Source organism: Molothrus aeneus, chromosome 1 (genome assembly GCF_037042795.1).
Source record: "Molothrus aeneus isolate 106 chromosome 1, BPBGC_Maene_1.0, whole genome shotgun sequence".
Taxonomy (NCBI): Eukaryota; Metazoa; Chordata; class Aves; order Passeriformes; family Icteridae; genus Molothrus; species Molothrus aeneus.
The window spans coordinates 80,576,578-80,601,354 of record NC_089646.1 but is presented as its reverse complement, the minus strand read 5'-3'; the positions used below and the strand labels follow the sequence as shown (position 1 = coordinate 80,601,354).

Sequence of the window (24,777 nt, the reverse complement as noted above, 5' to 3'; positions counted from 1 at the left end):
GCTCTGCCTCTTCCATGCCCCTCAGCCCTGCCAATTTCACAAGAAAAGGGAAGAGAAGTCCCATGCACAAATGGGAACAGATGCTGCTATCTGGTTATACAAATCACTGTTCCTAACTTTCCTGCTCGCTACCCACTTTGAGTGAGGGCCGAGTGCCTCAGCAACAGGATGATGTTACTAAGCAACACAGCCAAGCAGCTCTGCAGAAGCTGTTTGGATAGCTCACCACAGCTACACAACCGTTGAAAACAATATTAGGCCTTTGCAGCAGCAGAGAACTTTGAAGTTTTGCTTATCTTGATCTTAGAAAAGATAAAAATTTATTATTTCCAATTCTGAACGTTAATAGTTTGTGTTGCACCATGGGCTCTATGCTGATGCAGGGGTTGTGGCAATGCATTCAACTCAGCAAGGAAAGGAATGAAATACTGGTGTATCGATGAGACAGGCCCCAAAAGCAAATATCCAGAAAAAAACCCTCTATGGGATAGTCTGTGAAGCCCCACAGTGAATGCTTCACTGACAAGGATTGCAAACTAAAGGGAAGTAACAGTTCATCCTTAATTCTCCAGGCTGTGCCTTCCTTCTTTCACAAGGCTGTACCTAAGCAAACTTGGAGACCCAATTTCTGCTGGTTGAGCAGCAGTATAGGCTAAACATCCAAAACCCTAAAGGTCTTTGGAGGGCTAGAGACAACTTCCAGCAGCATGAGTGATTTGCTAAGAAGCACTGCTGCCTCCAGCAAAACAAATCAGGCACTACTGCACTAATGCCTGCTGGTGAAAATTTAACTTTCTGATCGTGTTAAACACTGTGGAAAAGCACAGCAGCTAAAAACCCCAGCAATTCTGAAGCCTTCCCCTAAACCAAGCATCAGCTCAGTCAACCTTAAACGGAGCCAGTTCTCACAGCAGCTCTGATGCAGGGGGAAGGGGAAAACCTTTCCACATCAACTCCTCCCTGCAGAGGGAACAGAAAGAATATCTAGAGCTTAAATCCAACTAGAAGTGGGATTCTCAAGATTTTCAGAGAATTTGTTAAGGAAGGTGCTTTGTGGAACAGTGGTTCCCAAACAAAAAAAACCAGTCACTGTGCAACACTTTGGAAAAGGTAACAACAGAAAAAAACAAAACTCAACTGGGTAATGAAGTGTCAAGTCTGCCCAACTACAGTATTCCTCAACTGGCTTTTGCTGGGCAACCTGAATTCTTTATCTAATGGTAAAGTCCTTCCTAGAAGTTCACTGTTCCAAGATGAGGTTTTCCTGCTAACAGGGAAAAGGCAAACATAGTTCTAATGAATCTCAATTACACACGCACCTTTTAAAAAGTATTAACTTATTGTGAATATTTTTGTTTTGAAAACCTGTGTTCCAGTTTCTGACAGACACAGCTGAAATCTCAGACACTGCATCTGGGGTTTGCTCACAGAAAAGTGTTGAGCACTTATCTTTTGTAATTCCTTTTACAATAAGATTGCACATTATAAGAGGTCTGAACAACACCAAATTTGGAAATTTTATCTGTACCTCTTTGTATTCAAACTTGCCTTTCATTAAGAGAATAGAGAAAAGCATTAGTAGTATTTGTTCTTTCATGTAAGATCATCTTTGATATAATCTTAAACACTTTCTCCTCCCAGAGGCTTTCTCCTCTTCAGTGAGCACTTAACTTGCAGTCCCTGGTTTCCAGACTTCACCAAGACATGAGGTATAAGTATGTGACATTCCAGGAGAAAAAAATGGAGTTCATTATCTTTGTCTTTTTCTCAATGCCAAATTCAAGAAAGGGAAGATATCCCTGGGTATTCTGTGATACTCTATTACTCATCAAGTTTTCACTATACATTTGAGACTCACTGCATTTAAAATATGGGAGTTAAAACATGGACGTTTTATTAAATGTATACAAAATCAATTTGAATGCAATTGAACCAAAGATTTTAGTTATGCCTGTAAAGAAGTTTAGACCAACAATTACTCACTTTTAGAATTATGATCAAAAGATTATTGTACCATTATTCAAGCTGGTTTTAGGTTGTTTCCATTATGTACCTATTGAGACCTCTTCTAGAAAACTTAAAATAATCTCCTATTACTAAAGTCATTATAATCTAAAGCAATTCTAACAGGGATGCTCTAAATAAAAGAAATGCTGAATGCAGAGAAAAAGAAAAGAAATACTGTTAACACCAAGACATGAGTAGCTCAAGGACTTAAAATTTATGCTGAAATAATTGTTGCATCCCATAAAATAAAATTATCTTTTAATTCATTATTCTTAATAATATAGCAATCACTCAATAGCATGCATTTAGTATCCAACTTCCAAAGACTCAGAAAAGTACCTTAAGTAAAACCTTTCACAATAAGCAACAAGCAAAGGAGGAAATGGATGGCTACAGATTCTTTTTAGCATGAACTTATTGTAAAGAAAAAAAAAGAAAAAAAGAGAGCAGAGAAGAAAAGAAACAAACACAGAAAAACAGACTTTGCAATTAACCTCACAAATTCAGATTATTGCTGAAAAGCATGGCCAGAAAAGAACCTTAGGCTGAAAGAGTGCTGTCACTCCAGCAGAGTCCATGCTTAAATGAGATGGCCATGACAAATGTTGCAGGAGACAAATGGTGAAAGAAGGTCACTGGCAAAAGGAAAGTAGATCTAAGATAAGGAACATAAGAAATGTGCTCAGAGCAGTTTGCAATAAACTACTGGAAGTGTTTAGCTTCAAGAATGGCTTAACAGTGATTCCAATTAGAAGAATGCGATTCATGTAGTCCAAAGGTGACAAATACTTGAGGCATTCTGAAGTGTCACACCATTAGTTACTGGTTATTCATAAATGCAAATTGACACTATTTGCATGTCAATGGCTGCCTTGCCAGTGAAGCCAACACTTCCATAGCCATATGGCTGGCTGAAGACATATGCATCAAGTTGTGCCTGATTTTACAAAGTGGTCCAAAATCTACTGCCGACTGAAAAAAGCAGTGACATGCAATCACAACCTTGATAAACTTCAGAGAAAAAGAGTTTTTCAGCTAAGACAATTAATTCTTGAATTTCTGAATTCACAAGATAGGATCTTAAGCATGGTAGGACACAAACTAGATCACTTTGGAGAAGATGCTCAGTTATGCTCAAGCATTAGCTGATTCTTGCCAAAGCCATCTCAAGATGCAACACAGACAAGGATGACATGAGCTACACAGGAACTACGACTCTGGAGAGAAAGAAACACAAAATTTCACCTAATAAACCTTGAAAACTTTGAAGTTTGGTCAGAGACCAGACAAAGTGCAATCATGGCTGGGAGGTCACTGTATTCACTAGGGCTATCAGGTTCAAATCTTTTGAGGGAAAATGGAGGAGCACCAGCTGACAAAGATGCTCCAATCAAACACATCATGGCTGGTTAGCTAAAGCCCTAAAACCAAAGGCTGATGGTAAAAAGCCACTCAGAAGATACCTTTAGCTCTCAATCCCTCCTTGGTCAGATGAATTACAGAAATAAAGACTTGAGTTGGAAGGAACCTTACAAATCACCTAGTTTCAAACATCCCTCACCATAGTTCATCAGAGATGAACTATACTAAAAGCTGCCAGGGACTCAACGAATCCTGTATTTTTTCAAAGAAAGTAAATCCTTCATCAAATTAATTATTCTTACCAGGATTCAGCACTCTTAACAAATAACCTCTATTTATTGTAAGGAGCTATGTAATCTAGCAGCCTCTCCTCTGTTAAGAAACGGGAGAAACACTAAGTCAGGTCTGTGTACAACAAGCTTCTTTATTTCGTGATAACCCATGCAGGACAGTTCAGAAGAAATGAAGGCTAGAAAGTGTCTCTTGCCTACAGAGGGTCACAGCTGTGTACAGTTCTTCAGATGAAGTCCTAACCCTGTGTAATGCTCCCAGTTTTGCTTGTTCTGTGAGGTCATGAAATATTCTATTATGTTCCTAATACAGGTAGCTGAGATATGCTGTACTCAACCAGGTCACATAGCTATTCTCCTACTCTTCTTTTCAGCCAAAGATGCTGAACATGCAACCAGCTATTAAGTGTATTATTACCTTGGCTCCAATCCTTTTCTTCCCCTTCCATCTTTCCATCTTCCATCTTTCTACATAGGATTTATCTTCCTCTCTTCAGAAAATGCCTCCTAATATTCCACTATCAAGAAGTTTCCTTGGCTTATTTCATGGTTTTGTGCCAAGATAATAAAACAAAAAAGTATTTTTCAAGTAGCCAAAAAGAGTTCTCCTTGTGGAACTTTATTAGGAGTACCCTTCCTTTCCATTACTTCACTCTTCAAAATGACAAACTGAAAATCTTCCTTTACCCAGGTCCCTGCCCAACTACACTCTTGAAAGAATATCTATCTTCTCTAGCTTAAGTAAACATTTCCCAAGTGGCACTACAGAAAATCCATGCTCAGAGCCCTGACAGGTAATAGAAAGACATCAAATATCATCTAAGAAAAGGTCAGTAAGCAGGTCATTCCAGCACAATCTGGTTTTGGAGAACTCCTGTTGCAAATTATCCCTTTAACCATTTACTACCTTCATTCTTATATTATCCTTTCTATCAGTTTATGTTGTAATGCTCAAAGAGCACTGTGATTAGCAGGTCTGTAATTTTTCTTTTACTCAGTCCTCCCTTTTTCCATGGTATATTAGCCTCAAATACACAGAGGGCTGTCATCTTTTCCCACTCCACCTTCTCTTCCCCCACAAATATCTGAAGGAGTCCATCTCCATCTCACCCTCCTTTATGGACCATGCTCCCAGAACTTTGAAGAGCTCATGACACCTTTTGGTGGTCAAATGTAAACATGACTGCATTCCCACTGAACTAGGATGTTCAGGAAAGTAGTGGGGTGAGGGAAAGACCCATGGAGAGGTGTCATTTTGCTCTCCAATGACAGGAAATCTGCCCTGCTATCAGAGGGTCACAGTTCCTTCTCCACCCTTACTTTCCTCCCAGGCAACACTCTTTAAACCCAGGGACAGCTTTAGCTGGATGATCAAAAGCTTTTACTGCCTGAGAGCAGCACAGCTGGCTAGCTGATAAAAGGGATGCTTTGCACCTGGATTGGACTGAGAGGATAAGGGGCCATAAGGCGAGACATAGACATACACTGTGGAGGAAGTAAACATAGAAAAGCATATGCAAAAATCTCCTCAGTAAAGGGAGGATTGCATGAGATTGCAAACCACTTGTATTCAAACTAACACTGCACTTTACTATTATAGCATCGCAGAATGGTTTGGGCTGGAAGGGACCTTAAAGATTAGTTTCAACCCCCTGTCATGGGCAGGGACACCTCACTAACACACTGTAAGTTGCAACTTGATGTACTTATTAAAAATCTAGGTGATCCAACTGGCAGTTTCATATGCCATTAAAAATCTATGTGATCCAACTGGCAGTTTCATATGCCATGCCTTATAATTGTAAGATTAGTCATCATTTGGTCCTCCTCATTTCAGCATATTAAATTGTGACTTTTGCTTCTAACCGCTTATGATCATGTACAGTTCCATGAATTCATTATCATTAGACAATATCTCTCTGTCCTCTCCAATATCACTTCTATAAAACCAAAAGGTATTCTGTTCTAGGTCCACATCTATGTGATCTTCAAATTTGACCCTATGATTACTGAAAAATCGCTTCATTTATCTCCCATGATTGCTCATAGAGCAAATTTGGCCCCGTGTAGCTTCTGGCAGGTGTTACCACTGACAAGGAATGTGTGTCACCCATGAGCACACTGCATGTGGCACAGGCAGACATGGGCAACCTCCCCACGCAAGCTTTGGCCTTAAAGAAAGGGGCTTTCCACAATTGCCCATTTTGCCATCTTCTTTCTGCCAATTAATTATTCTTGACCAGAGGCACCCGCACTGCTTAAAAGAGAGTGTGTGCACACAACAACCAAAAAGCCATTAGATATGCCAACAAATTAATGCTTATATTATTGATGAGCTGCATGCCAGCTTCCTAAATCTGAGCTACTCCATCTATTACTAAAAGTTTCTGTGCCACAGCAACTGGAAAGGATGATGTTTTCCACCACAGTAAAAATGAAGGGCTTGTTCTCACATCCCTTACATACCCAAAAACCATGATGAACGTAAGATTTATGTCATTTTTTATCAATACTTTTGCAACAAACATTTCCAGGCTACTGGATAACACCTTGCAACAGGGTTTGAGACTGAGGAAGCTGCAGCTTTCACATGTACCTTCTTTGCCCAGTACAAATAAGCAAACAAGCAATACAAACACAGTCATCCCATTTTAGACTGTATAGCAGAAATAAATCTTTTCACTCATGCCATAAAAGACTGACTGTCAGAAATTTGATAGAAGGGGACCTTGCCTTTGCTTATACTCCCTATCCCATACAACAGCACTCTCCTCTGCCCTCAAGGAGCGAGTTTGAGGCCAAAGACCTATAGCACAGAATCACACTCCTGGCAACTGAAGAGAACAATAGGTACATGAGGACACCACTGAGACCTGAAGGCAAAAATGGGTTGTAATAGGCAAGCATGAGACTTAGCCTCACTAGCACACCCTTAAGACCCAAAGGTTTGGATGTATAATCGTTTATGAGGCTCTATTATCTTCCTGCAATCTCATACTAAACAGAACACAGATCAATATAAGCAAGACAAGCATAGGAACTGTAGTGCCACCACTGGTTAATGTATTTCCATTGCTCTAACCTAAATTCCATAAGGTCAGGTTCCCAAAACACTGTTCTTTGACTTCATACATTCCATTGGATTTCAGTAACCAAGAAAAACTGGCAAATTCCAGCTCCTTGGCTTAACCATCCTTCTGCTAGGGACAGAGACTCTTCTCTGTTACCTTTTGTCAACTTCACCTCCTTCTTGTCCTCCTGCCCAACAGGTGTATAAGCAGAGACACTTCAAATTCTGCTCTGATGTTAAAGAAATTTCTTCTAGTGACTTGCATGCCTAAATTTGAATCCTGGCCTTCTTAGGTACACTGCTAAAGTTCAGGACCAGAGGCCAGAAACCACATTTGTGGTTACCAAGCAACAGCACAGGCCTCAGTAGTCCCCAGAAGCATGTCTGATGTTACATTCACCCAAAATCCCAGAAACAGCCACTGCCACACAGTTTCCCAGTCATTTCGTTAAAATACTTGCAGCTTTATACAAGTTGAACCCATTTTCAGTGGTACTGCACGCTGGTGCTCTTTGCCCAAAAAGCTTGTTAGTCTGCAATGTTATTTGATTTAACACCCCTCTGAAAGATCATTAGGAGGATCAGCCAAACAATATCCCTTATCAAGAATGGGAAGCAAAGGGAAACATGGTAATCAGTGAAAGAACAGGACCCAAGTTTAGACATATTTCTTGTGTTTGCTCACATTGGGAGCCACCATCAAGTTCATTAGCTCAAAGATGCACATGGGGCTTCTGTATTTGGCTCTTGTCAATTATTCCTCTCCTATGAGCAAGTTAATTTCATGTGATCTAAATCTGAAAAACACAGGAGCAAAAATCATGGCAATAATAACATATTTCAAAGTCATCCACCTTATTCCTTCTGCTTTTTTGCTGTACACTGTCCACGGTGGATACCTTTTCCAAACTGGAATTGAGCACAATTGTAAAGGTTCCAGTTGTAACAATTAGAAACATAACTATTGCTAAAGAAATAGGTAGAATAAGTGACAAAGAAAATCAAAGTGACATTTAGTTGTATATTTGTATCAACTCTAAAGCAACACCAGCATACCTAACCTCCGGGTTGCAATGTGGGAGCAAGTAACTTTGTATCAGAAAGACACCAAATTCCATGTTCTAATTAATAACTGGTATTTTGCTGGATATTACTCAAAATCTTCCACTTTGTTTTCTTATCTGAAAGAAAGAGTCTCAAAACAAATAAGAGTAAAAGGAGAAGAAAAAAAGCCTAAGACAGCAGTGTCTGTCCCAGAACAAAAGAGTATTAACAGTGTTCTCATGTGTAAAGGCTCTGGCAGCAGATAAAGAAATTTTCCAGCTAATAAAAACAAAGAAAAAAAAACTTAGGAAAAAAATCTATGGAAAACTTCTTTGGTTAAAATTAATGAAGCAATTTGGTTCTCTCTATAAAAGAGATACTCTCAGGATTCTGTAAAAATATAGAATAGTTACGGGAAACAACTGAGTGTCCTTTCTGTTATGATCAATCATATAGATGGTCCAAGAGCTTATCTTAAAGCCAAAAGAAAAATTCAAATATTTTTCTTCCTTGCCTGTCCAAAATGTACAATGGCACATCACACCTAGACTATTTTATTAGGTCAGCCCTGTGTCTCAGGTGGGGATTTAAAGGCACGGGGAACTTTTAATTCTGGGGTGATTTAGATTTACTTTGGCTGTAAGTTAACAGTAATGCAGCTCTTTTAGCACAAAGACATGTGTAGTGTGATTTACTGGAGACGTCTAACACTTAACAAGATAATCTTTTTAAAGATTGCGATGAACTAGTGATATACAGATGATCCAATATTTTCTTGCAATCGAAAGGAAACATTAATCCATGCTAGTAGTAATGTACATCAGTTATCCCACAGAAAGTTGCTTAAGCTGTTCTGTGCCCCTGTGACTGCACACTGACATGCTTTAACATGTTAACACTCACCACCAAATAGGAGTCCTGTCTAAGCCCCAATGGAAAACCAGGGTTCAACACATCATATATAGTGAAAAGCTTACAGAAGGAGAAAGGATAAAGGATGGTCCTCAGCAAAGAGAGAGATGAGTGAGGCAAAACATATGAAGGAGCAGAAGGAACCAATTAAAAGCCTGATAAATTTAGAACTCTTTGCTCAACAAGGAGTGGAAAGCATATTTTATGTATTAACCCATGCCACATTTTTATAAACTGGTGTTATTTTAATGTTAGTATTACGCTTGCATACAAACAGTCCTCTTCAGAAAGGAAAAATTCTTTTCCATTTTGTTTTACTTGAAAGAAGATTGTAAACACCAGGCTGAGCACTGAAGTTTTCAACACTGGTAGAAGCAGAGCTGTCTAGAGGGATGCTGCAGCTCTTCCTTCAGTGAAATGTGTCACCACTACATGAAAGATAGCTGTGTAATATTCTTTCCATCTAACATTACATCAAGTGATTCACACCAACACTCATTTCTTAAACTCAACCTTTTAGTGCAGCTTATGAAATACGGTGCAGTCTTCAAGTAGGATTACTCTCCTTTGAATTTTCTGTAATAAGGCAATACATAAAACTACTTTCCATTGCTTTGCATGTCCTTACTCTTCCCTATACCTGGATGAGAAGGCAGGAATGGCTTTGTAACATTGGGGCTGCTCCCAGAGACACAACCTGAGGCACAAACCACGTGAACAACACACTTTGACTGCCTCCTTCCCCTTTGCTCCTAAATAAATGCAGTATTCCTCTAGTACTGTCTGTCTGATTCTGCCCACCAGAAGATGCATCAGAAGAGCGTGAAGAGTGGGCGCCTGTGCCATAACCTGCCTCCTGAAAGAGTTTTCCCATGTTTCTGCTGCTTGCTGTCATAAACGCTCCTTCTCCCAGGCAAAATGGGCTGCTTTGGTGAGTTTGGCTCCCAACAGCACTCTGAAGCTCAGTGCAGGTGTGGAAGCTGCAAGAAAGTATTTACTAACTGTGCTTTCTGGATTTGGATCGCTGCTTGAACAGACGGTCAAATATGCTTTGGAGCAGTGCAGAGCAGAAAACTACTTCTAAAACTGTAATTGCAGATCATAGCAATGAAGCAGCTAGACTAAGAATAAACACAGCAAATGTACACTCACCAGAGCCACTATATACACATGTACACACACACCCATACACACACACACTTGGCAGTGGCAGCAGCTCAAATATAACTAGACTAAAAGCCATTTCTGAAGACGTTTCTAAGGTTACTCGGTTAAAACTGAGTCATTGCACACTGTTGCATGTCTCATTTGAAATTCAGGATGAAGTCTAAGAACTGCCATTTTTAAAATTTCAAGTTGTTTCATAATCAAATTTGTAGGAAATTAATATAAATAATGCCATCTCCTCAGTTAAGTCTCAGATTATGTTTTGGGTCATCTATGTAACTTTTTACTTGATTTTTTTTTTAAAAAATTGATCTTATCTGAATATTTTCTCTTGTAAATATCTAAGTCTGGCACTGATACAGTTTGGCTTGTTTAGCACACTGAAACCCAGTAGTATTCATGAACTAGATAGCTCCAGGACAAATTTCTACTATAATGCAAAAATAATTAAAACAAATGCATCATTTGTGGTTTTAGTAATTACTACAAATACTTATTTTTTTATTGCCAGATATAAAAAAGATTACTTAGTATAACATCATCCCTGTGATGACACATACGTGCCAATGCAACTTCACATTAATCACAGTAGGCAAACCATCAATCAGTGCAATGTGACAACTGTTCTCCATTCTTCCTCCTCCTCTCTTTCTCTCTCTCAAAAACCCCAAAAAACTTCAACGCATCTTTGGATGTTTTGAACAAGAAGCAAAACCACTATTTATTGAACATTAGTTTTTCAAAGTACAATTGCTTGCTTTCCTTCTCAGTGGGTTTGATTTCTAACACAATGACTGAAAAACTCCTGCAAAAATATAATATACTTAGAGCTCAAATTCCAAACCTATTCTGAGCAAAAATAGTTACAGAAGGAAGGAAGAAATTAAGATTACCTTAGTAGTATCTGTAACATCTGATCCTGGCTAACTCTAAAGCATATGCTAATTTTAAGCCTCTGAGTAGTCCATTGGCTTCAGTGAATCCAGTGAAAGTCTAGAAGATTAGTCAGGCACTTAACACTGCTGGCAAATGTGTAACTCTGGGATGGCAGTCAGGCCATGAGGAACATGCATAAGAATGGCAGTGGAAAATAAGGGGTAGGAGCACACAATAGAAAACCTTTGCAAAAGAATGGATCATGTGAGAGAGCTCCTTTCAAGGACTACTTGAAAGGCATGTCATCACCACTGTGGGGAAAAAAAAGAAAAGCTATTTACTAACATACTGTTGCTTACACTGAGTCTTTGAAATAGCAAAACTTTATCTCTTCAGGTCAGCCACCTAATACTTATTCAAGTCACACGATTTTCCATTTGTTATAAAATAAAACAATGAGGGTTTTTACATATCTTAAAATCAAATCCCTTAGGGATGAGTGACCCAGTAGATTGTTATGCTTGCTCTGATCAGCCCAGCACTAAGCAAAGTTAGTGCTGCTTTATCAATTTTTACAAACTCAACAGCAAATTCAAATGGTCAATCACTACTTCTCTCCCATAGGAAAATCCACACACAATACACCAGCCATTTCCTAAATGCATGTATCATCTATAGGCTTTTTATTTCACCAAAGCCATAAATCAGTAAATCAGGAAACGCCCTGCAGTAGGCTTTAAAAAGATGCAGGTTATGCAAGATGCAGAAGTCTTATCAAAAGCTTTTATTTAAAAGCAATCCAAGAAAATGAATGTCAGTTCCTTAACTTTCATTCAAAACAAAGTAGAAAATTCTGTTAGGAATGTCTATAGAAGCATTATTGGCCAAGAAGGCCAAAAGAGCCTAAACCCAAGTTTCAACTTGGATCTAGCTCAGGACAAACAGCTTCTGTAGCACTTCAGAGTCATTATGCTGGACCTTAACCCCTAAATAAAAAAGTTTTGGACCAAGCTACCATGACAGACTTGATGCTGCAATGATACAACAAAACCAAAGCCCTAACACAACAGAAATGTCAATGCTAACAGTCCACAAACAGGAAAAAGTACTATGCCTGTTAGAAACTTCCCAAAGCAAAGACTTCTATCCTAGAATAAAGGTAAGAAAAATCAGGCAAATACTAATAGCTCATAGCCACAGGTATATTAGTTTTAAATCGATTTTTTCTCCATTCCCTTGATGCTGACATCAATGATGCTGACATCCATGCCTTTTTAGACTCAAACTCTTGCTATACAATGAAGTTATAAAACTACCTAAAATATAAAGTCTGTGGCAATCCTAAATTTTCACTGTACAAAGGCAGTATTTAATACTTGTGGCCAACAGTGTATTGGACTACAGCAAGAAGAAGTTGTATTAATATAAATGGTAAATAAACCACTTAGTATTCTGAGACTCAGTATTTGCCAAGAGGCTTGATACAAGCATCCCGAGATCTTGAATTTCACCTTAATTTAATGATACTGTCACTTTACTCATTCTAAAATTAAAATGTGGTGTTATATATATATATCTATAAAGATATAAAGTTCTAAAATTCCTGCCCTTTAAATATGAAAAAAAAATCCAGCAAATAGTTCTTACAAGGAGATAGATCAAAACAGTATTTTATTATTAGTTAATTCCATCTGTGTGTTTAGACACACAGGAATTATATAGGATGCTGACAACAGCTGGAGTGGGGGAGGGGAGGTGGGTGAGAGGAGAAAGGGGGGTGAGGTCCTCACTCCAGTAAGAGACTTGTGTACCTGACTGATAAACTCAGCCTAACTTCTTCATGTATCCTATTTATCTTCAAATCTATTTGTGTCACACAAGAGAACATATGAGCATAGCAGCTGTTACTATAGCAATGAAACTGAAAATTTTGAGAACACAAAAAACCCACCCCTGAAGGATGCTCAGTTTAGCAAAGAGATGGTTTAGAGAACAGCACACCAGTATCTCACTTCTTGGATCTGCTCAAAGTCTGCGTTTACGGAGACATTAAATCAGCTGTAACAGCCTGTTCCCCAAAGAGCACTCGGAGCCAAATCACCGCTACCTCTTACTCGGCACGACTCGGTACACCGGGAGTTCCTGCTAAGTAACCCCAAACTTGTCAAGTACGCCTGAGCCGCCTGTAAATCCGGGGAAAAGCGATTCCCTGCAAAAGGCTCAGAGGTTCTGATGGCGGCAGAGAAGAGATTCGCCATAGTAACAAACCCCCCACCCGCACCGCGGGTCACAGCGGGGAGCGCGGCGAGCCCCGCACCCCCGGCAGCACGCACACCTGCCCGGCGCCGGGAAGGCGGCACGGGCCGGGACAACTCAGGTACTTCGCTCAAGCAGCGGCAGGCAGCCTCTCCGAGCACGGCCCGCGATGAAACCCACCCGCAATTCCCCCAAGTGCCGTTCTCCTGTCAAACGCCCCCCGCTCCCTCCCTCCCTCCCGTCCCCGGCCGGCGGCCCTGCCCCCCGCCTCTCGCCCCTCGCCGCCTCCCTCCGCGGGCGCGCCGGCCCCGCGCAGCCCCGGCCCCGCCGCGGACCCGAGGCGCTGCCGGCCGCGGTTTTACCTGCGAGGGAGCCGGGTCTCTGCAGGGTGGCGGTGGCGTACAGCTCCTGGGAGTGCTTGCTGTACTGATCGGCAGCGTGAACAAGCCGCTTGGTAGGCGACAGGGTGGCGTAAGTGCCGATGGTGGAGCTTAACTGGTGGATAGGAGAGGAGGAAATGTTAGACTGGACGGTGGGCGGGGAGGTCACTCGGATGGGGGACGGCGACAGTCCCGCCGAGGAGACGACGATGTTGATGGGCGAGCTGGTGCTGTAGGACTTGGCCAGGCGGCTGGGGGACTGCTTCGGGGAGGAGAGGCGCTGCGCGGTGGCGTAGGCGGCGCCCTCGGCGGCGGAGCCGGCCCGCGGCAGCTTGGTGGGGGAGCCGCCGGGCTGGGCGGGCAGCGGGGAGCTCACCCGCTGCGCCGGCAGCGTGGAGCTGGCGTAGTAGAGCGCGGCGGCGTGCTGGGGCTCGGGCAGGTGGAAGGCGCTGCCGTGGCTAGGCGCGAAGGGCTCCCGCGGCTGCGGGGCGGCGGGCGGCGGCGGCGGCTCCGGGCCGCCCGGGTGGGCGCCGCGGCCCCCCGGGCCCTGCTGCGGGAAGGAAAGGCAGAGGCGTCAGCGGCGGCGGGCGCCCGGCTCCCCCGGCCCTGCGCGGGGTGGTGCGGGCCCGCCGGCCGGAGCAGCCCCCCGGCCGCACGCAGCCCCCTCGCTGACCTCGAACCAGGCCGGCACCCGCGGGATTACGGGAGTCAGTAATCTGCTAAAGCATTCCCGGCCTTTCAGGGAAAAAAAAACATCGGCCGGCTCGGCCCGAGAGGCGTCGAAACTCCTCCCGACGGCTGAAGCCGTCTCCCGGCCGTGGGGCACAGTGCTCCGGCGCGCCGGCTCCGGAACGCGCTCGCCGGCCAACCCCTAAACCAGGCAGGGTCTAGCCCCGGCTCAAATACTTACGTACGTACATAGACACAGATAAATACACCCACGCCCCTTTATTCTGCATACATTAGAGAAGAGCGGCCGAAGCCTCAGAAACTTTCCTCGTTTTCCAGCAACCTGTGTCCCTACAGGAGAGGCACCACACCGGGAGCTCGCTGCTCCCGGCGGCCCGGACCTGTGTGGAGGGGCGGAGGCAGGGGAAGCCCGGGCCGGTGCACGCCGAGCCCCCCTGGCAGCACGGCACGGCACGGCTCGGCAAGCGGCCGCCTCGCACTCAGTTACGCGGCACGAAGGGGGCGGGGGGTACGGGAGGAGCTGCCGGGGCCGGGCGCTTCCCTGGGCCGCATCCAGCGGGGAATCTGCATAGAGAAGGAGGGAGAGAGCTCACTGCGCCGACCCTCTGGCCGCGGGCAAGGCAGCGCTGAGCTCCCTCTAAGACCAGTAATTGAGGGGGGCTGGGATGAGGGAGCGAGAGAAAATCCTCGGGAGATACTGCCTATGAGAAATTTCGGTTCTGTGCCTGAGCCGCTTCTGAAGCCGCAGAGGATGAAGCTTGCCCTTATACACAGTCGGCTACCCCTTTTTTTTTTTATCGGGGATCTTAGGCTCAAGAGATCATCTGTGAGTCTGGTAACATTAAAATCCTCTCATAACTGCACCCCGCAGTGAGGGAGAGCTCAGCGCTCTGTTGGAAGATGTGCTGTTAGATTCAGATACTGTTTTTTTTTCTGGTTAGGCAGGGGATTTACTTGAAACCTCAGAAAGTGCTCTGGATCCTCAGAGTTGACAGCATAGTTTGAATCGGTCTGACCGATGCTTTGCCCAAACACATGCACACGCCTCTCAGCTACTGATTTCCTTAGCCAGAAGAAGCTTTAAAATGTGAATAATGAATTTTGTGACTCAATTCAAAGAGGTGTTGTGAATGCCAACAGTAGCATTGTTATACATTGAATAGCAATGTGATTTTCCAGTAGCATCCTACAAAAAAACAAGTGGGCAAAAGCACCATGTTCCTGGTATGAAATTTGATTTATTTGCACTAGGATACTCAATAAAGGATTTGGTCAGGAACTGAGGACAGTACAACTAATCAGAGCAGAAAATAAACAATATTCAAAATACCAGAAAGCTGTACTTCTTCCTATGTACACCCACTGGAAATGTTTGTGGGTTTTTTGGTTTTTTTTTACTTTTGGAGCCCTTCATCTTAAATGCTTTGTGTCTGGAGGAAGAATATGTATTTTCCTAGACAGAGACAAGAAACAAGGCTTTGGAGAAGCTCCTCCTGGAGCTTTGCTCCCAGTTGCTAGTCGCATGGAAGAAGCTACCAGCACTGACATTGTTCAGGCTTCTTTAGAGAGCACTGCCAGACCCAAACCTCCCTGGCTTTGCAGCTCACAGAGCAGTGGCTTTACACATAAATGAAACATAAACTGTCCCACTCCAGGTGCTCTGTACGGTGAGTGCCAGGTGAGCAAGGGACTCACAGATGGAAGTAGCTGCTCTCTTTTGAGCTGGACTGTTCAGATTGCAGCAGCGAGTGACAAACACCACAGCTGCAAGTACAAGTCCTGACATTCTCCAAAATGGTCAACAAGCTCAAGTTGCTCACTTGAAAGGCTTCTAACAAAAACCAGGAAGGAAAACTGTGGGAACATCAGCAAACTTTTAAAAGCTACTTTCATGCTGAGCTACTTACCGTATATGCTTTAAAGTGGAAAGAAGGACTAATCTTCAGCTGACTGTCCAATAATGTATTTGACAGGAGTACAGTTTTCATTTTCCAGGTTTAGACTATATGGTAACAACTTTCATTAGACAAAAAAAAGGTCGGTATGATTTAAGACAACATGGGCAGAGCAAATTTTGCACTTAACAAAATTTCATTCAAACTAGCTACATTATCAATTGATATTTGCTAATAAATTTTACTTTTTGGACTGTTAAGTGGCATAATAATAATAATAATTTTCTAATAATCAGTGCTCCAAAATACAGTCTTTTGCAATGTTAACAGTGCACCAATTACTTCTTCAACACACTGGTAACTTTACCAGTTTGCTGTTGATCCTAAGGGTTTTAGGCAAGTACTGTCATCATGTATACAAAATTTCTTTTACTAATCTACTTCTACACTGCTTAATGTGTCAAGGATTTACAGTAATTAATTTCAAGTAAACCAGTATTATCCCATATTCCTAATAAATCTCTATAAAGCTGCGAGCATTCTGCAAGCACTAATTCAAAAAAAACCCCAAAAATCCCATTTCATGATGATTTGTTATAGGGAACAAGGTGTAGTGGTGAGACACAATAATTAAATGCTTAATTAAAAATGCAGTGTATATCACTTCCTAAAAAGCTAAGCATGTGCTCTGTGTGAAGGAGAGAACTTATGGATGAACAGATTGCAATGAAAACACTAGCATGCAGTATTTTCTAGGATGTGACTAATCTCAGACCTGTCTTAAATGTACCGTGAGGTTCTTGGGTTTTTTCAAAGGGCCAAGTGTGCAGTACATTCTCCACACATCTTTTCAGAGACAAAATATGATTTAGTTTTTCATTGTGTTTCTCCCTGTCTGTGGCTTAAAACAGACCCAAAGACACATCATTGTTCACCCTGCAATGTGACATACTTTGTATGGAAGAATAAAATACAGTGGTATTTTTCCCTTATTTTTTTCCATTTATCCATTATTTTTGTCAACCTGATAACAAAACTGTGTTTAAGCTAATAAACTAAGAGCAAATTTGCTTCTCATTAATTATATTCTCTACCATCATCCTATTTCATAGATATGAATAAAAATCAAGGACTTTCTTACTACAGCCCTATGAATATCTATTCCAAGACACAGGGGTTTCATTTCCCTGGCATCCCAACGAAAAGTAGCCTTGCTTATTTCGATTCAATATATGGATTCTGGTATATCCTTTTTAAAAACAGGAATGTGTGAAAAAAACATGAGAACATTAACACAGCTATAAAAATATTTTCTTTCCAATTTAATGTTACTAAGAAGATCATTTTCTACTGATTCAAAACAGTATCTTTAGAGCTTCATACAGAAAATTACTGGGGGTATCCAGTTAGGTTATAGGAGACTAGAGAACAGTCCAACTGCTGTTTGCCTGTTCATTCAAGCATTTAATGCCCGGAATTCCAGGAAATTAGTATTTTGGGGGTTGGGGTTTTGTGGCTTTTTTTTGGTTGTTTGGTTGTTCTTGTGAGGGGATTCTTTAGTTGTTGTTTGGCTTTTTTTTGTTTGGTTTTTGTTTGTTTGTTTTTACAATCCAAGTGATAACTTAAATTGGAACTTTACCCTAGAAAGAGTAAATAAAAGACTGCAATATAAGATTTCTGTTCTATAGAGTAGAATCGAGAGGGCCAAATAACTGTGTTGACTTATTTATTCTGCAGAAAATTTTTCATGGATAAGGAATTACAAAATGGCTAGATAGCTTTAAGTGAAACTTTGGGGTCAGCTGCTAATATGAATCAGTACATTGATTCTTGGAGATTGCTCCCAGAGGTTTGAGTAAGTTTGCATGCCCATCTTAGGTCTGGATGAACTTTGGTTTAGCAGTAAATGCCAGTGCCAGTTTTCAGCTCATTTTGCTCTCTGGATCTCTTTGCCTTTATAAATCTCAAACAAGTCACATCTGATAAATACTAACATAGTCATATACAGTGCACTGTGGTCCCTGAGGAGACCCTTTCTCTTGATTTTAGGGAGCATTTTCCAAGTTGTGTAGAAAACCTCTCTCCAGGCCCCTTTGGCTTTTAACTATTGGCGTGTGTTGGTAGCTTTAGGCAGAAAACTTGTTCATCCTGACCAGGGTTTTCAGAGACATTCCACAGGTACAGCTCTGTTTCACAGTCTCAGTGATGCTCTGAGCTTTTTCAGAGACTGCTAGACTTGCCAGTCTGTTGAGGGCTCCTTTTTTTCCTGTAAGCCCAAAGACCCTTCCATAAGGCTTCACTCAAGGCATTACTCTGCTGTGGTCCAATGCCTCAATCAACACTCTTACAAAGAGAAGAAGAGGGCATGAAAATTGCATAACATTCTCTAGTCTTGGAATGCACCCTTCAGTCTTTGGACAGGACCTATAGAAGGGCCTTTCTTCTGCAAGACTACTTTAATGTAATTTCTAAGTTCCTGACCTGACTAGAAAGATGCTACCTATGTTCAAATGCTCTTATACAAAAACAGATGCTAGACTATACCTCTGGATCCCTCAAATATGGCCTATTCCATCTCTTTCTCCTGATTTTGTTCCATCATTCCACTTCAAAATTCCAACACTATTAGGAAAATTTGTCAGCCTACCTGATCCTGCTCTCAAAGGTCATACATATAGATGAAGGTAGGTAATTGTAGTCTTCTACATCCACAAACAGAATGGTGTGAGACCTTCTCAAAGTGTCCAGAGATGGACCGTTTTAAAGCAGCAGTGAATGCTACAGTCATTACCTGTGGCAGAATCAAAGCAGCATTGCAGATTTCCACTGCCATAATCTCTACTAGTGAATTGTTATCTGAGTGCTGTAATAAGAGTAATCTGTTTTAAGATTTCATCTTGTTTCCTTTATGTCAGAAAAATTCTTATGTTTATATTAGGAATTTGGTTTTAAACACATTGTCATTGGCTATACCTACCAGAAGAGAAATATTTATTTTAGCTTTCGTCTGGGTAGGTTATCAAGCAACCTGTTACCTTGTGGCCAATACACAGATTACGCTTAAAAACTTAATGCATTCTACCATTCATTTGCTAGTGAGGTGTGGTGGTCTGACAAACTTGTTTATAGGGAAAAGGAGTCAAGTTAGAACACTAACTGTAAAATGTGTTTTCAAGACTTTTTAATCACCTTTAATTTCCATATACTTTTTTGATTTTAAGTTATTCAATTCTATGCCAGCTTATTCAGTCCAAAAGCATCAGGTGCACAGGATACTGCAATACAGTAGGGATTTACCTGTGTTGCAGCCACAGCCTCTGAAAGGACTGCAACATTATCAACAGCTAAACAAGTCCTCATCCAGAACATAAACTTCCTTTCCTGTCCCCTTGCAAACACATGGCAGAGCATGCAGAAAACTACTCCATTTACTACATGCTGTACTTTATACTCCTTTGATATCTCTGCATCATAAGATGATCATTCTCCAAGTTGCACTAAACCTGGTTGGACACTGAATTTGAAAAGCAGTTTTCAGTGGGGAAGCAGAGTAATTCCCTGCCAGAGGAGCAGTTTTTGCTAAGAAATTGTGTCCCGGTAGTATTTAGAAGATAAAAGTTTTATGTTTGAAAGTAGGCGAAGCACTGGAAAAACTCTATGATCTATAATGAACTCCACCAAATTGACAAAAATGTTAGATTGCACTTTGCAACACTATGCAGGAAGTCCCAAGACTAATTAGTTTCTCTTTTTTATACAATTGCATTTTCACAAATTGTTCTTGCTGTCACAGCTGGCCTTGGGACTATTTACTTTTTTTTTGCAAGCATTTGGACTATCATTCATGTTGAGAGATAGCTATATTCCTTGCACACAAATACCAAAGGAAATTATCACAATCTGAGAAGCTTCAGCTCCTGAGGCTTATTTTAGTTATAATAGGTATAGCAAAATCTTAGGATTGACTTTTTTTTCCCTGTAATTGTGGGATCAGCAATGGTCATATTCAGAATTTTTAAATTTTGACTTTTGAATTTTCCTCTTCCTGTTTACCTCTTTTAAAACACCTTTTACATATTTTTAATGGTATTAATTAATAGTTTATGTGGCAGTTTGTTAGTATTTTCAAAATATATATAAATTCATCTGAAGTTGTCAGGCATCTTTTGCAGCATCATGGTGTGAAAAATTATTAAGTTCTCTGAATTATTTTCCTGCAGGAATATCTATCCTACAATGTGTATGAAAATAAAAATAACATCTATTTTCTGTCCTCTCATACCAAGAAAAACAAAGGATAGGAAATGTTGCCTTACTAATTACCTTTCTGAAGGAAACCAGTTCTCTCTGAAGTGATGGTTCATGAGAGCTTCTCAGATCTAAGCAACATCTCATCAGTGTAATTCCAATGAAAAAAAAATCTAGGTCATTAATTTTTCCCCCACCATTAATTCATCTTTTTCTATCAATGAGTATAATAGAATTTATATTAAGAATATATCTATTTCTAACCTTTACAAATTTGCATGATTTTCCTTCCTTTTTAAAAAAAAAGATTCTTTCTCCTTCCCCTCTCATTTCTACTTTGTTTTTATTTCTGTTCCTCCCATAACCTGCTCCATTTCCATCATCTTATTTTTCCAGCCTCCTTTAAGACCGCATCACAGTCTTTCAGGCTAACCCCCAAGGTAAGATGCTTTTCAAAAAGCAGAACTCCAGATAATGCTATTTTCCACAAGATGCACCTGGAGAAGCTGGCAGCCCATGGCATGGCTGGGTGCACTCTTCACTAGGTAAAAACCTGGCTTTACTCTTCACTAGGTAAAAACCTGTGACTGGGCCTAGGGAATGGTTGTGAAAGGTTGCATCAGGGGGATGGCCTGCCACAAGTGGAATTCCCCAGGGATCTCTGTTGTTTGATATCTTTAACAATGACCTGGACAAGGGGATGGAGTACACCCTCAACCAGTTTGCAGAAAAAAACCAAGCTGACTGGGAGTGTTGATCTGTTAGAGGGTAGGCAGGCTTTGCAGAGGGATCTGGGCAGGCAGGATCGATGGGCCAAAGCCAGCTTCATGAGGTTCAACAAGGTGAAGTGCCAGGTCCTGCACTTTGGCCACAACAGCCTCATGCAGCTCCACAACATGGGGGAAGAGTGGCTGGAAAGCTGCCAGTGGAAAAGGACATGGCAGGGCTGATACAGGTAACTGAACATGAGCCAGCATGAGCCCAGGCGGCCAAGAAGGCCAATGTCATCCTGGCCTGGACCAGCAATAGTGTGGCCAGCAGGAGCAGGGCAGTGATCATCATCCTGTAGGATGATGATCCTGTGAGGTGTGGCACTGCTGAGGCCACACCTCAAATCCTGTGTCCAGTTTTGGATCTCTCAATGCAAGAAGGACATTGAGGTGCTGGAGCATGTCCAGAGAAGGGCAGCAGAGCTGGTGAAGGGTCTGGAGCAGCTGAGGGAGCTGGGGTTGTTTAGCCTGGAGGCTAGAGAGGCTCAGGGGAGACCTTATTGCTCTACAACTGCCAGAGAGGAGACTGTAGCTAGGCGGAGGTCAGTCCCTTTTCCCAGGCAACCACCAACAGGACAAGAGGAAATGGTCTCAAGCTGCACCAGGTGAGGTTCAGGTTGGAGATCAGGAAGAATTTTTTTCACTGAAAGGGTTGTCAAGTCACCATCCCTGAGGGTATTTAGAAGAAATGCAGATGTGGCACTTGGGGACATGATTCACTGATGGCCAGTGCTGGGTTAATATTTGGACTCTGTTCTTACCTACACAATTTGAAATTTAATTTAACTGTGTTTTATTTCATTTTTCAGTCTTAGAGAACAGGGAGCTTTTCTGAGAAAATTGAGAGAATAGAATATTGTATGTCTCTCAGCGTCTCACAAACTGTGCAATGACTCTAATACTTGAAATCTCTTAGCAATTTTAGGCTTTGAAATTCAAATAACTACGCTCTTCTACAGAATCCTGAACTGCAAAATGTCCTGGTATCACACTGAGATGATCTGCTTTGCTAGGATGGTTAGCATCTAAACAGAGAAAATAACCAGTGCTGACCGACACAACCCAGTTAGACTTTGCTTAGGTACAGAAGCATGAACACATCTTGTGTAAAGTGAAGCTTAACTTTCTCCTAAGAGGCTTTGATGTCACAGTGAAAAGCACAGAAGGTGAGAGGGTTACATGTCCGAGCCAGGAGAGATGGTTTAGACAGGTAGAGGGGATTTACAAAGTTTTCATATGTATCTGAGACAATCTTTCAAAATGTTTCAAAAGTAAAGGCAACAGTCCTACAATATGTAGTGAAAAAACTGTTTCCTACACTTGAGATGAGGCCATAGCACCATGTGATGCATGGTATCCCAGGCAGGTTTCACATCTGGTGTCAGCCTGGCTTTGTTTGTTTCCTGGCACTTACTGCTTTCAGTAATATGGCAATGCTGGCAGGTCCTAGACTTTAGGATGGACTCATAATCAGCACAGGCACAGAAATTTGCTTTGAAAACTAAATGCTTGAACATGCTATTACCAAAATATATATATGCAAGCAAGTAAGTTAATCTGGTATGCAGATCTCCTTGTTAATCAGGATTACTTTATCACTATGCAAGTCAACCCACCGGAGATTTACAAAAATCAAGATGGTAACTCCACCCTGCTGCAGGTGTGTTGAACAAGACAGAAAGTAAAGGCAGAAATTCAGGTGTGGGAAGCAGCAAACAGCTCTTTCCTGGGAGCTACTCCACACAGTATCAGGAGTGAGAGACCACAGTTGCTTAGGACACATACCTGGCTGTAACTCTGGATGGCACCTCTGGCCTGACTGCTGCGGGACGGGAGCTGGGCAGAAGCTGTTTCACCCAGGGCAAGGGTCTGGTTGCTGTGGTAGCTGGCTGAGTACTGGAAGGATCCTTCAGGTTTGGAATTGAGCTGGAGTGCACTCTGGGAGAGGAGGCTGGGCCCTGTGGGGACAGGATTTGAGAGCAGTCAGAAAGCATCAGTGAAAGAGCATACCTGCGTCATCTGTCAAGTGAGTCTTGAAATTATCAGATGTATCTGGCTTCAGATTTTCAGAATTTGACTTTTCAGTAATTAAAATACATGCATTACTTTGTTTTCTTACCACTCAGTCATCATGTTCAAACAACAGACCACATTGCTTTCTTTGTAAGAAATGTATCATTTTGACTGGTGAAGAAATTCTATGCCTGAACAAATCCAACCATACTATTTGGTAGAGAACTCCTGCTTTTCAACTCAGAATAGCTGATGAGGGTTTTTCCCCCTAAGGATAAGCCTTGTTTATTTCTCTTAATTATATCCAGTCATTCTGCCTGGGAAATGCTAACTTGTCCCTCCCTGAGCCCCCAGCACATTAGATCTATTGATTCCTGCCACTGTCCTGTACACAGAATGATGTAATACTTTGGTGCCTGTAGGGATGGATGGCAGCCTTTAAAATATTAATTGCTCTTCTCATCATGCAGGACACACCCTGATCTCAGTGAATCTTTGGTAACTATTTTTCAGCTATCTTATCTTCCCCACCACAGCACTGCATAGCAGGAGAGCCAAGTACAGGCAGCGAGCCTGAACTGGGGCTGCCAGACTGAAGGGCATGTCAGGACCATGAACATTTTCCACAGTTATTTAGTAGCTCTGTGAAACTAAAACATGTCCTAATCTTCATTAGGTTCACCTACAAGTGATATAGCTTACCACATGCACATAACAAATTTCCCAATTTTTCCACACAGGAATCAAGTGCACCTGCAGCAAATTTGAAGATGACACCAAGCTGAGTGGTGCAGTTGCCACACCTGAAGGATGGGATGGCATCCAGAGGGACCTGGACAAGCTTGAAAAGTGGGTGCATGGGAATCTCATGATGTTTAACAAGACCAAGAGCAAGGTGCTGCTCCTGGATCAGGGTAAATCCTGGTATGAACCCAGGCTGGAGGATGAACAGATCCAGAGCAGCCCTGCCCAGGACTTGGGGTTGCTGGAATGGCTGGACATGACCCAGCCATGGGCACTCCCAGCCCAGAGAGCCAAATGTGTCCTGGGCTGCATCCAAAGCAGCGTGGGCAGCAGGGCCAGGGAGGGGATTCTGCCCCTCTGCTCTGCTCTGGTGAGACCCCACTGCAGTGCTGCATCCAGATCTGAGATCCCAGCACAGGAAGAACATCTGTTGGAGCAAGTCCAGAGGAGGGCCACTAAGTTAAATGGAGCACCTCTCCTGTGATGAAAGGCTAAGAGAATTGGGATTGTTCAGTCTGGAAAAGCAAAGGCTTTAGGGTGATCTAACTGTGGGCTTCCACCACCTGAAGGGAACCTACAAGAAAGATGGAGAGAGACTTTTTATAAGGGCATGTAGTGGCAGCACAATGGCTTCACATTGACAGAGTAGCTTTAAATTAGCTGATAGGAAGAAAATCTTCCCTGTGGTGTGAGGCTATGGCGCAAGTTGTCCAGAGAAGATGTGGATAACTCATCTCTGTTAGTGTTCAAGGCCAGGTGGGATGGAGCCCTGATCAACCCGGTCTAGATGGAGATGTCCCGATCCACAGCTGTGGGGTTGGAACTAGATGAGCCTAAAGATCCTTTCTGACCCAAGCCATTCTGTCATTCTATACACAGAGAGCTACATTAAAGAATACACACTTAATCCTCTCTCTGTCTTCACTGATATTAGTCTCTTTCAGTGTCTGGGCCCAGGAAGTGAAATGCAAGAGGAGGAAAAAGGGTTATACCTTGGCCATTGCACAGGTTACCTTCAACCCAACAGCTGTCATGTGTAGCACACTCAGTGGC

General features: G+C 42.1%; 1 protein-coding gene across 5 annotated transcripts in view; it reads right to left on the bottom strand.

The window, feature by feature from the left end:
* The window catches only part of CTNND2 (catenin delta 2), a 637,790-nt gene that overhangs the window by 254,361 nt on the left and 358,652 nt on the right, over positions 1–24,777 (bottom strand). For 4 of the 5 annotated variants that reach the window (XM_066559759.1, XM_066559767.1, XM_066559786.1 and 1 more), the window contains 2 exons: positions 22,753–22,925; positions 13,347–13,914 (listed from right to left, as the gene is read on the bottom strand). In XM_066559759.1, coding sequence (XP_066415856.1) covers positions 13,347–13,914; positions 22,753–22,925 — 741 coding nt within the window. The remainder of the gene's footprint in view (positions 1–13,346; positions 13,915–22,752; positions 22,926–24,777) is intronic. The other variant, XM_066559780.1, reaches the window with a different exon arrangement.